The sequence below is a fragment of the Chenopodium album genome, chromosome 22 (genome assembly GCF_948465745.1).
Source record: "Chenopodium album chromosome 22, dcCheAlbu1.1, whole genome shotgun sequence".
NCBI classification, from domain to species: domain Eukaryota; kingdom Viridiplantae; phylum Streptophyta; class Magnoliopsida; order Caryophyllales; family Amaranthaceae; genus Chenopodium; species Chenopodium album.
Window position 1 is genome coordinate 9,189,946 of NC_137855.1, and position 15,951 is coordinate 9,205,896.

General features: G+C 32.5%; 2 protein-coding genes across 2 annotated transcripts; both read right to left on the bottom strand.

Annotated features, from left to right (window-relative positions):
* Positions 1 to 2,924: 2,924 nt before the first annotated feature.
* LOC145604755 (purple acid phosphatase 3-like) lies at positions 2,925 to 7,092 on the bottom strand. The gene is made up of 7 exons (XM_081660695.1): positions 6,883 to 7,092; positions 5,095 to 5,251; positions 4,601 to 4,708; positions 4,380 to 4,507; positions 4,025 to 4,153; positions 3,686 to 3,753; positions 2,925 to 3,267 (listed from the first exon to the last, which is right to left on the bottom strand). The coding sequence occupies exons 1-7, from the start codon at positions 7,072 to 7,074 to the stop codon at positions 3,054 to 3,056; spliced, it is 996 nt and encodes a 331-aa protein (XP_081516821.1). The 5' UTR covers positions 7,075 to 7,092; the 3' UTR covers positions 2,925 to 3,053.
* Positions 7,093 to 9,633: 2,541 nt separating this feature from the next.
* LOC145605799 (uncharacterized) lies at positions 9,634 to 15,650 on the bottom strand. The gene is made up of 4 exons (XM_081661864.1): positions 15,418 to 15,650; positions 13,795 to 14,052; positions 13,077 to 13,296; positions 9,634 to 10,972 (listed from the first exon to the last, which is right to left on the bottom strand). Exons 2-4 carry the CDS (start codon positions 14,038 to 14,040, stop codon positions 9,849 to 9,851), a joined length of 1,590 nt encoding a protein of 529 aa, XP_081517990.1. The 5' UTR covers positions 14,041 to 14,052; positions 15,418 to 15,650; the 3' UTR covers positions 9,634 to 9,848.
* Between the last annotated feature and the right edge of the window lie 301 nt (positions 15,651 to 15,951).

Below are 15,951 nucleotides of genomic sequence, written 5' to 3' on the forward strand. Positions count from 1 at the left end.
CACCCCACCTAAAATAGGAGTATTGGTGGGAAAGTGAGTAGTAGAAGTAGGAGTAGTAAAATCAGTGACCGTAGATGAGGAACGACCATATTTGTTAAGCCACCATTCGGATAGCCCGTGAACAAGAAAACAAGTCTCATAATCGTGACCCTTACGATTACAATGAGAACAATGTAGCGTCGACTTATGACGAGGCCTAGACAGAGAAGTACTATTAACCATAGTATCTTGTTGATTGAAAACAATAGCGTTCGTCATTGATAATCAAGCAGCAAGAGTAATAGAAAGGTAGAAATAATGCACCAACCAAAGAGCTCACAACACACCAAATAGAAACAAAATACGCAACAGTAGACAAAGCACCACACAACACCCAACCAAGGCAGTACACGCACAATAAAAAAAATAGAAGAATTAGAATTAGGAATTAACCCCAAATTCAAAGTAGAAAAATGTTGTAATCGATGTCAGGGAGTAGAAGAATTATAATTAGAATTAGGAATTAGGGATTAGGGAAAAAAAAAATTTAGAGGTTTAGAGAGTAGAATTTTAGAGGCTCCGATACCATGTCAAATTAGAGAGAATAGAGTGTTGTATTTTTTATTAGGGGTATGCACAAATATATATACAAGAGATTAGGGCACAAGAACTAGGCCCGTTAGCTATATAATCTACATACTCAATGTAGGCCCTAACAAGACTGCTGGTCAACCTGACTCGAATTAGTAGGCAAGGCTCTTTGATAGTGAGGGGGAAGGATAAGAAAATCCTTCCCCCCAAGAGTCCTTGAGCGCGATGCGCGCGAAGGGGCTAAGCTAGCTCTTGCATAGATGTTGTATTGGCGTGTATTTACACCTTTGGAGTAGACCTGGTAGTTTTAATACGTACTATTTGGTTTATGTGCCTATATGGTGGCTTTGTAGAAGTATAAAAGAGCTACCAAAATCTTTTATGACAATTATTTTTTAAATCCCTCAAAAGTTTGACAATGTTATTTCAAAATTATTATTAAATAATATTTAATTGATTTGCATCCCTTCATATCTTAAGCTATTGTTAGTTTAGACTCTTAATTGATTTGCATGATTCAATAATACTTAACATATGTTTCTTCAAACGAATTTTTTGTGAGCTTTGGTCATACGAAGTAATAAAATGTGAAGTGTTTGTTGTAGCTAAAAACTTAATAATGTAAGTTCAATGTTTTACGACCATCTAATATCTATATCTATATCTATTATTAAAGCAATAACCAGTTAACCACGTAGCTATATTTTTCCTCTTAAATTATCTCCATAATTAATACAATTTTTATTTCTATCATCAATTTCCCTCGATTTTAGGATTTTTAATCTACTCAAATATCACTATTTAATATGAATGTCGTCATTTAAGTTCCATGACGTTGTTATGTGCGTGCCATCAAATTATGTACATTTCAAAAGCTAATAAACCTTAACAATAGTTGTAATTAAAAGACAACAAGATTGTAAATAAGAAGAGCAACCACGAAGGAGTAAAAATAAATCGTCTCTTGGTAATAAACAGAGTCTTCATACATACAATTATTTTTCTCTTTTTAAATAATAATAATAACATATGAAGTACAAAGCATTATAATTTTTTTTATTTTATTACGGAGTAAAAAAAGGCATTACAAGTTTTTGTTGAAAAAAACTTTGAATTAATTGATGATATGTTAAAAAAAAAAACTATTAAATATATTAATGAGAGTAAACATATTAATGAGGGTAAAAAAGTAAATACACATTTTTGTACATAATTTTATACATATTTTTGAGGGTATAATTGATAGCATACTATTCCTAAGAGTTATCTTCTATTTTTCATAAGGTAGGGAAGTGCACATGTTACCTGATACTTGCCATTGTCATATAATAGAAACGTATCTTATCATTTACATATAATTACAAAGGATTTTTGACAACGCACGTAACAACAGAATACAACGAAATTACCAGGAATCAGAGAAGGCACGAAATCAAACTAGTGTACGACAATGATTAGTAAAAAGGCTAACTCGGAAAAAATAGGGGGCAAAGGTTAGCTTGTTCTCAAAATAAACAAAGATTGGCTTGTTTTGAGTAGGTCAAGCAAAAGTGAGATTATTCTTTTTAATTTTTCCTTTGATGTTTTGTGAACCCGATTTACAATAATATTTTTGTGAACTTCAAGGTTCAAGTTTTCATGTGTCAGTTGATTTTATGTTGAATATATACACATAGTGCCTTTTTATTATATGTTTTTTTTTTTTTTTGACAGACACATAGTGACCATTTGAATATAGTGACCTTTTATTATTTATATTGTCCATTTGACCTACTTCGCATATATTAAAAATCTCATTAATAAATAAATTAATTTTTTATGATCTTTATTTTAATACAATGACTTATATTTTAACATAATAAGTAATAACATTCATTAACATAGTGACCTTTTATTAATATAACAATCTTTATTCTTAATTAAGAACATTTAAATATAATGACTCTAATATTACCGGTCCACAAACATAAGCTTATCATGAACACTAATAAGACCAAGGTTGAACGTAAGAAGTATGAGGAAGATGAGGTGCTGTGTATAGGATACGTTACATTTTAATAATCTTTCCAAAGAAATTTGGAACTCATTGGAGATAGATAAAGTACAATTTCCAATAACAAGGGTCATATAAACTTCAATTAAATTACAGAGATCATGCCAGTATGCCACAAAGTATTAGTGTTAAGTAATGTAAAATTGTAAAGCTTTCCTTTTCTTTCACTAGTTTATTCAATCACAAATTGCTAACATCACATTATTGACTAATTTCAAATACGGAGTACGTTTAATACCATAATATGACATCTCATAACACCATTTACAACAACGAGAATGATAATTTAGACAATGGTGAACCTATGTAGTATGTACCATTCTCCTCAATATGACATATTTGGTGTCTATCTTCAATAATATTTTCAATTAATTACATTAACATTTTCTTAATCTTATAATGATAGTCAAAATGGGGATGTTCTTTGTTGCTAATATGTGTAGTAGCCGGGTTTTGCCTTGCTCCATTTGTGCAACGTATTGCCAAAAATATCAAAGAAGGCTATATCGACCTGAGTTCGAGTCACTTGCATTGACATGAAGCCTTGGCCATCATAATACAACTTCAACTCCTCCGGATCCCATTCCTTTACATCGCCCCTCCATGACTTCGAGCCAGCTCCACTAGTTAAAAATTGAATTTCACTGCATATTGACCAATAATGTCATAAGTATTTCATTAAATTTCTCTTGTAAATTTTAATTCTACGTATATGGACAATGTGTTTGATGCAAAACAAAGCTTGAACACAAACTCGACCTAACAAGCTCATTAGGCCATATCCAATTCAAAATATCTAAATCACATAACTAAATTGGATATCCTAAAATTCAAATCGGATTGACTAATTATAGATCAACTCAATCATTGTCAGAATTATTTAGGTCTAATCAATATCAATTTGTGGGACAAAATGTGATATTGGGGGCCCACTATCTTCATAGCAGATCAATTGTAAGAATAAAGCCCAATAGTTGTCAAAATCATGGCCCTACATTTCATTATTATGTACCAACAAGAAAAATGTGGAGTAAAACAAATGCTCTAAAATAGATAAATTACCTGTCTGGGCTACTAATGTGCTCCAAGCAGTGGTCATGCCCATTGATGTAAAGATCAACGTTGTTTTCCTGTGAATTCATTGAATTTTAAAATTAGTGTGCTAAACTCGTACCCCCCACAAAGGGAAGGTACGATGAAACAGACTCGTAATAAGTTATCACAAAATAAAGCGACATTTAGTCATTTACCGAGTATTCATTACACGAGCACAATTATAACAACCAAATGCATAGGTACTCAATTCAAAATCTAATATAGTTAAATTAGGTTAAAATGTACCGATTACACGTATAAATTCGCTTTAATAACTACGAGTAGACGAGTAATAGACATTTTTACCTCAAGTATTGGGAGAAGCTGAGCCACAAGCTCTTCAGTGTTACCATGATGTCCAGCACTCAATACTGGATGATGACCAATCACAAACTTCCATTTGGCACTTGACTTCTTCAATGCCTCATCCACATCCTGTAACATTAGTATGAATGTAACATTACATTACACATAATTTTATAACTGTTATACTATAACATTAAACTTCTTAAAGATGAGCTTATTGAGCTAGACTCGAACCCTTAATGTAAAACTATCGTGAAGATCTCAAATCCCTTACCTTTAAGATCTTTATGAATGATTAAGGATAGTATCTCTAGTTTGATTTAATTGTTACGTTATTAATGTTTAGAATAAATACCTGCAACAGATTAGAAAGATATCTTTTTCGCGGTAATACACCTCTCCAGTCATAAGTATGTTTGTCTTCATCAACAAAGTATTTGTCTTGAAATGGAGTTGTATCCACGAAAAAGAAATCCACAGTCTCTGCTCAAACAACAAATTCATGAAAATTAATCTCTTAATTTAAATTTACATAGTATAACAATAAACTTCTAGAAATTAAATGTATGTATTCACCTGTTTTGACAACATATGATCTTAAGGAAAACCATCTGCTGTCTCTTTTTCTAAGAATTGGGCTCAAATGTGCTAGAACATCTCCTCTGTAGTCATGGTTTCCAAGCACTAAAATACCATCAACAATAAACATTTAGCATATGACATTTTATTAAATATATATATAATCCTATAAAAATTGTCAAGGGTTGTTTACCCTAAAGTAAATACAATTGTCGATTTTATTCTATTTTTTCGTACTTTAAACTTATAATTGGTGATAACTAATACTCGTAAGATCTCAACCTCTCGTCCAAGCTAAGGCTATAACTAGATACAACTTATGACTATTCACAAGAATCACAACCCTTTCTAATGAGAATCGAACTCCTTCGATCCTAGCTCCAAGAGGGAAGAGGGTTAGACCAACCAATGGTCATTTAGTCCTTCCCTAGATTTAATTCGTTAGTAATTATCCGAGTTTAATTAGAAAATAAATTAAAAAAAAAACGTACCATTGTACCAACGCTTTTGTAAGCTAGGGGCAGTATAAATGTTAGAAAATGAATCTTCAAAATTAGGATCATGAACACCAGTCAGTCCATCGTCGTAGAAATTATCTCCTGTTGATATAATGAAATCCACATCCAATTTCTCCCCAACTATGCCCATCTGTCAACAATAATAATTAATTTAATTGATTTTTCAACACTCCATAATTATATTATACGTCATAAAATTGGAGCATTTTTTAGTCCAACTATTAAAAATAATAAGAAGTAGATCACATGGAGTATTTTTTTAAGAATTGCCTTACAATACCATGTAAAAATATTTGTATAGGTAACGTGTTATGATTAGACTCGTTTGGCTATATATTTTCAATTTCAATTTTTTTTTAACTTTCTCTGGTATGCAATTAAAATGGTCAATTAGTTTTTTCTTCAGACAATCTTTGAGGGAAGAATACAACAAACAAAGCTTTACAAAAATTGTCATATAAGTCTAAGGGCCTATTCTCATTGACTGAACTCAGCTCTGAACTGAACTGAACTGAACTAAACTCAGCTGAACTGAACTGAACTGAATTTCAACGTAAGAAACAGCCCCTAAGATGCATTCAAATTTCAAAGTTATTTTTTGCTTATTCGATGATTAAATATAATAACCATCCTTTAATTATCCAAATAAGTAAAATATACCTTGAATGTATCGTACACCCGGGTATATATAAGAACCTTTAAAAATTCGATATCACAAAAATTTACCCCGTGATGGGGAGTACGTGAGCATTAAGCATTTAAGCGTGGAAACCAATTTGAGAATGTGAAAAACCAAGTCTTAAACCACGAGTGCTAGTAACCAAATAACACACACATGAAACATGAAATAAGGCAAGTTCAACAACTCCAACTTACTTTTTTTGCAGGTGTTACTACAAATACAACCTTGACAACTGTAATTGCATGATTAGCTACTAACACTTTGTTTTATCTCTCTTAAACAAGTTGTGTGTTGGACATAAAAGGATGATTCTAGCTTCTAAGTTCTAATTTCAGCTTATAAAACTGTTTAATTAATTAATTATTTATATAAAGTAATGTTATATTCCTGAGTTATGATCCGAATATGCTATGTGATGTGGACAATAAGTTAAGTTATGTTTGAGTTGTCCCTTACGCTTAAGCAATCAATAGATAGCATCAAGGAATCTCATCCAATTATCCTCTAAATTAACCTATTTTTCATCACAATAATGTTGCCGAACACTATTTTTTATATATATTTTTTTTTTTTTTTTTTTTTTTTGAAAGACACTATTTTTTATACTTCATAAAGTTAGAAATTAATTTAAAGGGAATATATTTATCACATAATTTCACATATGTCACCTTTTTAGAAATAAAATGCTAAATGTGGCCACTAATTTTTAAGTTGTAAGCCAAGGTCGTCTCTACTCATTCTCTTTTACTTTATCACGATTATAATTTATGAAGTACTAAGCATTTATTAGGTTTTTTTTTTTTATTTTTTATTATATATATATATATATATATATATTTTATGAGTTTATATATACGTACGTACCTAATAATTATTACGACATACATAAGAAGTACTTGTTTTAGATTAACTAAAGTAACACTCCATTTTACGAAGATTAAAATAAAAGATCAAGCTTTAAACTTAATTTCTAGCTTATACTACAAATCTAATCAAGCTAACTATTATTATGTTCTCTTAATAGATGATGGACTAATAAATAATCAACCCAATTATCAAAAATAAAAAGTGTTAATTACCTGATTAGCAACAAGAGTTTGATTATAGGCACCTTTCCTTCCCCAATCACCAACAACCAACAAGCTAAGAGATCCATCTTGTTTGGTAGCATGTTTAAACTTGGGAAGCTTAGCATTAATTACTTTACCATTAAACACCATTAATATACTAAGTATGATTAGTATTGTGTTGATGAAATTGTAAGTGGCCATGACTAGAAATGAAGCTAGCTAGTTTTTCTCTCTAAAATGAAAGGAGAGAGAAAAAAAAGCAGAAAAGTTAGGATAAAGAAGGAACCTTGATTCCTTCAGCTGGTTGTTTGAGATAAAAGGGCCATGTCTTTCCTTTTATATATAGTGAGTGTTTTGCATGCTTCATGTGTTGTAAAATGCCAATTTATTTAAAAATTAAATTAGGAAACTTATTAGAAGGATTTTTTTTTTCTTTTTTGGGCAAAAGCCTCGGGGCTGGATAAGCTAACTAAAAGTAGAAAAATTAAATTACAATTAACATTAATTACTCCGATCAACGCGTGATTTTGTCACGCTTTTCCAAATTAATACCATTTAGGTAATATTTTAAATGCTTATCCAACGCCCCGGGGCGTTCGTTAGCAATATATATTATTTTTAGTACACTTATTACATAGGGCATGTTCACATTTATTGAACTGAACTGAACTGATTGGAGCTCAACTGAACTAAACTAAACTAAACTGAACTGAAATGAAATTAAGTTGAAGTGAAAGACCCGTATTATATTATTATTATTATTATTGTTTTTTTGACAAGTTTTTTTTTAATTATTATTTATCTATGTGTGACATAATGACCGTGTGTGTTTTGTTAACCTGTTAGTTGATTATCCTGAGTGATGTCTTGGCTTCTTACTTTTCATAATTTTATATTTACTGAGAAAAATTAATTAACGATGTGATATTCAATACTACCTTTATTTTATATTATATTATATGCAACATTTACTAAGAATAGTTCCTACAGAATACATATATATGCAACTAATGGATATTCTTTTTTCGTTTTTAAGCTGTCATTTTTTCTATATCTCTCTTCATCACTTGCATGTTGCATCTCAGTCCTTTTTTTCCCTTAATGTAACACTCACAAACTAAACTGTGTTAGGAGTCGGTGTCAAGCCCTTAGTATTGGATGAGATACATCAATAAAAGTATTTCATAAAATGCATGGCTTCAATAGAAATACTTTACAAGCTAATATTGATAGAATCTTAATGATCATATTAATAACTTTTATTTTATTTTATTTTATTTTAATATATGATGAATTGAATTATACAAAAAAAGAGAAAAAAGTCTCCAATATTAGAAGTCGTGAAACAACAATTAAGTAGTTGGATATAACTATATAAGAGTGGGTTCGTTCATAAGGTGATTAGACTGATTACGTATGAATAATGTAGTGTGAATCTCATCAGATAATCGGACTAGAAATAAATTATTCCCAAATGTTTTTGGTTTGCATTTATTTGGCATATAATTTCACACGTCAAGCAAAAGCTAACTTGTTCTTTAGTTGCTTGTATTTGTATTTGTCTCTCTTCCTCTATATGGTTTTCCTCTCCTCTCTTCTCTTCTAAATAAAGCTACTTAATTTATTTGTTTTTAAAAAAAAGCTACTTAATTTATTTGTCGAAATTTTTATTTGTTTATTTGCTCATTTTTATTATCATCTGAAAAGCTTAATACAAACGCAAGATAGTATATATATGAAAAAGTTACTTTTAGATGCTCTTTTAAAAAAAAAGTACCTTTGATACAAAAAACTCTAATGAATTGTTGTATATCGTATGATGTTTTTTTATTTATATTTTTATTTTTTTTTTCCAAAAAATGAAATTATATCTTACTTTAATTATATTGTCTAAACTTATTTTTTAATTTCATAAATCGAACCTATTAATATGCGTGTCACTTTTCTTTTTTTCATATAGGACTAGGACTATGAGAGAGGAAGTGCATTCACGCATAACGCATGTATGACTTTGTTATCGAGTTTAGTTGAATTTGGAAAGATTTTCGTCTAATTTGATAAAATATCAATATTAATAAATAATCATTTATTCATTTTATGTTACTGTGTGTCCATAAGCACACGTCAGATAAATCCATTCAAAAATAGCAAAGGAAGAGGAAGAGGAAGAGGAAGCATCCTACCATCCCTATATAAATGCTAAAATAGAAAGATATGATAACATTATTGTAAAAAAACATAGCAAAAATAGTAGATTGGCTATGCGTTGTCGACATATTTATGTAACATAGAAGCACATGGAGTTAGAAAGATACAAGTATGGTTGGCTAGTTGTCCATGTGAAATATATATTATTTGTTCCATTAATCATATGAACTCTTTTGGATGTTTTATGTATAGATTCTTGTGAATATACTAATAATGGTAACTCATTCATCATCTTATTTGATTTGGATAAAATGGGTACACAAAGAAAATGCAATAATGTTGTAATTTTGCTTGTTATTTTGACGTTTTTGAGTTATTGAGTATGGAGGATTTTTGGATACTTGTTAAAAGACAATCATCATTCAACTGGTTTATCCAGAAATCCAGTAATCTTCTCATTTGTGTAATAAGAGCAAAAACGATTGCGATTTGCTCATTTGTTTGATTGAGCAAAAGCCACACAAATGAGCAAAAGCAAAATTTGAAAGAATATCGAGCTGTCTTATTTCGAGTAGGTTTTTGAGTAACCAAGTACAGAGAAGTTTAGCAAGGTCTCATAGCAAAGATAGCTCAAGGAACAGGGAATAAAAATAACTATTGAAATGGATGGTCACATTGAAACAAAACAATGAGCAACAATTTTTGTTTTATTTATCTGAACCATTGCAGTCTCATCGTGAATCATCGACATACCTACAATTTTGAAACTGCAAATTTTATAGCAATTCTAACATGAATCTATACTACCTAAGTTATATGCCACTATTCTATATTTCAAGGTTTCCCAACTTTGATTTAATAACGGAAACATCACCTGTACTATTATTCCTCGTGTCATCAGTTGATTCTTCCTTCTGAGTGGCGCATGTCGTTCTTCTAGGTGGGGCAGCAGAACACACCGGCACAACTGATCTGATTTGTACAGCAGGTGCAATAAACTGTGATCGAAAACCCCCAGTTTGCATTCTTCCAAATCTAGGTCTCACAGATGAACCCACACCACTTTGCATTCGTGGAGCAGTAATCGGAGTTCTAACATTCCTATGGGTTGGTCCCACTGGAACACCTTGTGAGGCTGTTGGCAAAGGCTTTCCTGTATATCCAGGGTGGTTTGAGGTTGCAGCATGGCTAAATCTAATGTTAAGCGGCCTTGATGATTCAAACGTAGGCTGCCCGTTTTCTGGGACATCCACTGAAGCTGAGCTGATATTATTAGCTTGCGATAAACCGTCCTGTTTGGCTTCCTTTTGAAGCTTTTCATTCAACACATCAGCACTATTACTGTTGGGAACAGGAGCTTTTGAGGGCTCTGGTGGACTATGCTTAGAAGAATTTTCTGGTTTTTCCTCTTGTATCTCTTGAATAGCCACCATTGACATAGCTTTCGTAGGATCTTGCACTATTTGGTTCGAGAAGTAGAAGGGTGACCTGACTGTACACATTGAGATTCCAGGGGAGAGAGGAACGGGTTGTTGTTCCCCAGTCAAGCAGTACGGATGATGACTTGGCTGCAACATAGTAGAATGCATCCATGGGACAACTTGGTTGGGTGGAGGAACTGGTTGGATAGGAATTGGAAGTGCCATAAGACGGCGCTGTTGCTCTGCTGCCTGTTCTTGCAGCCACATATGATGACTTGCCATTTCAGGAGGGAGATTTGAAGATGTCCAGTTCTGATAACGAACACCAAAAGAGGTTGGAGCAGATGGAAACGGATTTCTGAAGGTTGTAGATGCAGGTAACCTATGATACCCTCTTTGCTGAATACTTTGAGAGGAATTACTTGGCTCTGCTGGGTTTAGGCTAGCAAGAAATCGAGCAACAACTACTTGTTCCTGCTCTTCATGACCTCCGGAAATAGTGGTAGAAGAAGTTGAGCTGCATTGAGACACTGCATAAACAAATACGAATAAATTCAAGATAAAGGCCGGGTAGACTAAAGATAATGGATCCACAATATGTTTTGTAAAATAAATGCCTATCCAATTATTAAAAAAATTATACACATTCATAGATCTATAAAAGAATAAATCATAAAAATGGTGCAAGGATTGCCACCTTTTCCAAACAATAGAACGCCCATCTAATTTTCCTTCAAAGTTTGAACTAAGGACAAAATTATAAGGTAGAAGGGAATCAATTTTACTCTCCATCTCTCTCAGTTCCCAAAAAGAGTTAGTGAAACACCAATGAATTCATGATTGTGGTTATGCAGCAAATGATTATTACTGCAGGTTTGATTGTGGAAGATAAGTTGTTGATTAGCTATACTTCAAGTCAGAATATGACCCTCTTTTGGACTGAAACAGTTCTGTATATATCTCTTAACTTATTCTTTGTACCACACTTTTTGCTTTCGAGGCTTCTCTTTACCTTACCAATAAATGACTATCTAAGTTTTAAAAAAAATAAAATAAAAAACACTAGTGATGAATGCCTTCTCTTTACCTTACCAATGAATGACTATCACAATTAAAGAAAACTAGCATAACTTCTAATAGTTTCAACTATAAGAAATAGGATATATCATTAAGCAAACTATAGAGAAGAGGAATGTACTAAAGGCTGCTTGTGGACAACTTTAACTTGCAGATCAAAGCATTTCTAGTCTACACAAATGCATTCCAGTCCCACAATAAGGTTTGAGATTGTTCCTCTCAGGTTGCCTAGCCTCTTCTCTACCTCCCATTTCTAGCTATAGACAGGAACAGTGAGAATCTCATCAATCAGGAAGTGTGATTCACACTAATGCATACACTGAATTACTGATACACATGCATCAAAAATTACTCCCAAGTCTAGATACCTTAATATAGTAACAAATTCACAATTACTCCCCTTTCTTTACCTGTGATTTGTCGAAATTCGTCATTGAAATAAAAAAGCACAGTTACTAGAATCTGAGCTATTTGCCTAGTATGAAGCTGTTTACCCTGTCTAATACACCTTGTGCTTCTTGGATACAACCCATAAGTGGACACTAGGGCAGGACAGGACTTAATTTATACTTTAACTTTTTCACTAGTGTGAAAATGGAGTTGGTTTGCACAATTTATTTACAAAATACAAATATAAAATCAGTAAAGCCTCTCTGTAGGGATACTGAATTATTCAGCATAATCTTTCATTAGCATGGGAGTCAACAAATTTTTCATCTTTTAATTGAGCTGAATTCATTCAACATAATCGCTTTTAAAAGTAGCTTAGATGTATTCAGGAAAATCAATAAACATGATACATCTTTCTCTCCTCCCCAAATCATTTTGGGACTAAGGCTTTGTTGTTGTATTTTTTATATTTTCATTTATTTATTTAATTTTTTCTTTTGAAATGGCATGATACATCTCTTTTAATAGTTACCTAGAAGTATTCAAACAATTTCTGCTGTGAATATATTCCAAACAACCTCTCATTTATGAATTCTCTCAATTATGCATTTAGGCATCTTCAAAGTCACATTTCTTGCACTAGGAGACGAGTGTGCCACATGTTCCGATCCTTACCAATGACAACATGGCAGAACAAACTGAATAACAATGCTCTAAAAAAACAGAACAGATTCCCTAAAACAAACAAAATGCTTTTCTGTTTTCCAAAAAAAAAAAAAAAAAAAGAAAAAAGAAAAAAAAAGCTTTTCCTGTCCTCTTTAATATGGTGACAGGCTATGTTAACTTGGATACAAAAATCAGAAATGTGTATGGATCAAAGGTCATAAGCCATTATTCTTGCAGCATTCTATCTATTAATTTGAACTTTGACGCTTCCAACTTCTTTACCCTATCTCAGGGCACTAGTGGAGGAGATATCAGATATGCATGTTTATTAAAGTGCGGATGCTAACATAATTGCTAGTGATTCACATCTCAGCAAAAGTTACTAGGAAAGAAAAAGTGAAAAACATAGTTAAACGACTTGACCAATAGGATTTTATGTAATGAATGATTAAGTAATGACCAAATGCAAGGAATTCAGAACAAGAAGGAATTCATACACACTTTGTTTCAAGGCAGACCAAGCAGAAATAGCTGCATTTTTCTGAGCTTGTTTCTTGGTTTTAGCTGGCTCTCCTACGAAAGTAATTCCTGCCAACTCTACTGTGCATGAGAAAACAGGAACATGTCCTGGCCCTGAACGAATAGTGGTGTAGGCAGGGAGGTTTAGGCCAGCTCTATGAGCTGTCTCTTGAAGCAAGTTCTTATAAACTCCAGTTTCATCCTGCATTACAGAATAATAAGACATGTCTTCAAGTCTACAACATACTTGCACAAATCACTGAGTGCAACTAAAAATAACTGTAAGCAGGAGCCATGATAATGTGCAGACAAGCAAGACCTTTAGCTGATACTCTGCAGCTGACATGTTGCCCAAGGAATATGACATGCCATTGACTCTACGTTTATATTTTACATTTAATTATATTAAAGCCTGTTCTTCAATACATAAAATCATGTGAATGGCTGTCACAAAAATTATAATAAAAGAAAAATATCCAGCGGTGAACTACAAGGGAGATAAATTATCCAGCAGTGAACTACAAGGGAGATAGTCTATTAAAAGAAAATAATACATATCTTACACGAGAGACACTATTACACAAGAATTTTGAAGTCAAGAATATTCCTCCAATGCAATATTTGGAGAAGAAGGAATGAACTGATGAAAGGAGTCAAAGAAGTCAATCAAGGTAAAAAGCCATGAAACATGGGTACTTACCAAAACTTTAGCGGCAAGTGTTTTTGATGGACCTCTATCTGCCAGTGTATTTAAAGCTACTTCTGCAGCTGCATGCTCAGCCTGCCTCAGAGTAGAGAAGAAGGCTGGGCTATCAAATATCTCTCCGTTGAAGTTAACAGAAGCCTTGAAACGTGGGGCATGATCTGGTCCTTCACGGATACAGGCGTAAGATGGCAGGTTGAAACAGCTACGCTGAGCTAACTCTTGCAATTGATTCTTATACATAACTATCTGGAGCTGTGGAAATACAAATGATCTCTATTCAATGAGTATAGTGTCACACATTACAGGCATAAAATCTCATATGGGCTATACTGATAGCTGAATCAAAGAACCAAAATGGGGAAGGAATCAAAGAAGGTAATTGAAGGCCCATGACAGTAGCTCCAGACAAACAACTAAGAACTAAGAGACCAAAATAGGAATAGATGCCCTCAAAATAAACCTAATGCCGTTTCCCCAATAATAATGGTCAACAAAACTTGGGGGCGAGGGAAATCAATACAAAGTTTCATTTAAGAGACAAAGCACTTCATGATTTCCTTTAATGGCATTTTCCCCATCAGAGAATAATTGATCACTCTTCATGATTTCCTTTAATGGCATTTTCCCCAATAATTGATCAACGCTTAGAATTGGAAACTCTCATCAGAGAGGTTGAGGAGAAAGGGCCTTACATGATATAGATTTGATGGTCTTTTCTCCCTCAATTTGTTTTTTCCTTAATGCAAGTTTCTCTGTATCCCTCTCATGAGGTTGACAACTATAAGGATTAACCAAAAATCATCCCCTCATATTACTCACACACATACCTAACCAAAACTATCAACAAACACCCCTGGGATAGATTTCATGTAAACATCTGGGAGTTTTTCAACCATATAGCATTTACTCCTAATATTCTAATTAAACGACAGCAGCTTATACTTTCTCCAATAGGATACTCCATAAATCCTACAAGTATCTGTCTTCTTTGTTCAATTAGCCATAGGAGGGTTACATTCAGTACCCAAACACGCGAATTCCATGTACAACTGAACTCAGGACGAGCCACTAATACGACATCAAGAACCACCAGAATTTTATTACGGAGAACATGTTATTTGCACATTTCATTATATTCCAATAACACAAATAACAATCACCACCACCCAAATAAATAACACAAACAGCAATGAAACAGCTCCAGCCTCCAGCAAACAGCATAAGCAGTACAGCTCTCCATTTCTACCCCTTATTTCAATCTCATCATATTTGTATAGCTAAGAAATCACATATACTTCATTTTAATACCCACAAAAATTAATCAAACAAGTAAAATCAGCAACATTTAAAAACCAAAACTAAGACAATCAACTTATATAATATAAACACAGTACTTAAATGCTCATCATCATAGACTAAAACCCACAAAAAATAACCATCATTTAAACTCTTAATCAAACCAAACACATTAAAAATCACCCATATTGTTCATACTAAGAAGAAAAAAAAAACCCCAATCTTTAAACCCAACATTAATCAGATCAATCAATACAGAAATCAACAAAGAATTCCAAAACAAACCCAGAAACCAAATTACCAAAAGACAAGAAGGGTTACCTTCAAATTATTGAAATTCCTGATTAAGACTGAATTGGATTATAAAAAAGCCGGCAATATTAAGGTAAATAGAATAAAAATGAGATTAACCCAGAAAACAAAATAAAATTTCAGCTGGAGGTTGTTGAAAGTGTACGTCATTCTATTTGTAAGTCTATCACTCGTTCACTCTCACATTTTTCACTTTCGTATCAAATTTCACAAAGCAGCATACACTCACTTTTACTTTTAGAGCTTCCGATAGCAACATCTATTTTGTTTTGGGGCTTTTCTTTTATTTGCCCCTTCTATTTTTTGAGGTCTTTTTTTTTCTTTTTCTTTTTCTTTTCTTGAATTTCTACTCCCATTGTGTAAATTAGATTATACACTGAGGTGCACAAAACAACGGAAATCATGCACATTGTCTAAAAAAATAATTGCTTTATACTTAAATTCTAGGAAGAAAGAAAATGTAATTTTAAAGTAGGTAAGTATAATACAGTAGAAAATAAATCTTGTATAAATTAATACGAAGTAGCAAATTATGAATTTCAA

Excerpts from the sequence above, each read along its gene's own strand:
- LOC145604755 (XM_081660695.1), bottom strand. The coding sequence starts at position 7,074 with ATGGCCACTTACAATTTCATCAACACAATACTAATCATACTTAGTATA. Across the intron at positions 4,709-5,094 it reads ACAAAAGCGTTGGTACAATG|TGCTTGGAAACCATGACTAC; the intron begins GTACGTTTTTTT and ends ATGGTATTTTAG. Across the intron at positions 4,154-4,379 it reads ATCTTTCTAATCTGTTGCAG|GATGTGGATGAGGCATTGAA; the intron begins GTATTTATTCTA and ends CTAATGTTACAG.
- LOC145605799 (XM_081661864.1), bottom strand. The coding sequence starts at position 14,040 with ATGTATAAGAATCAATTGCAAGAGTTAGCTCAGCGTAGCTGTTTCAAC. Across the intron at positions 13,297-13,794 it reads CACTTGCCGCTAAAGTTTTG|GATGAAACTGGAGTTTATAA; the intron begins GTAAGTACCCAT and ends TCTGTAATGCAG. Across the intron at positions 10,973-13,076 it reads TTGGTCTGCCTTGAAACAAA|TGTCTCAATGCAGCTCAACT; the intron begins GTGTGTATGAAT and ends TTGTTTATGCAG.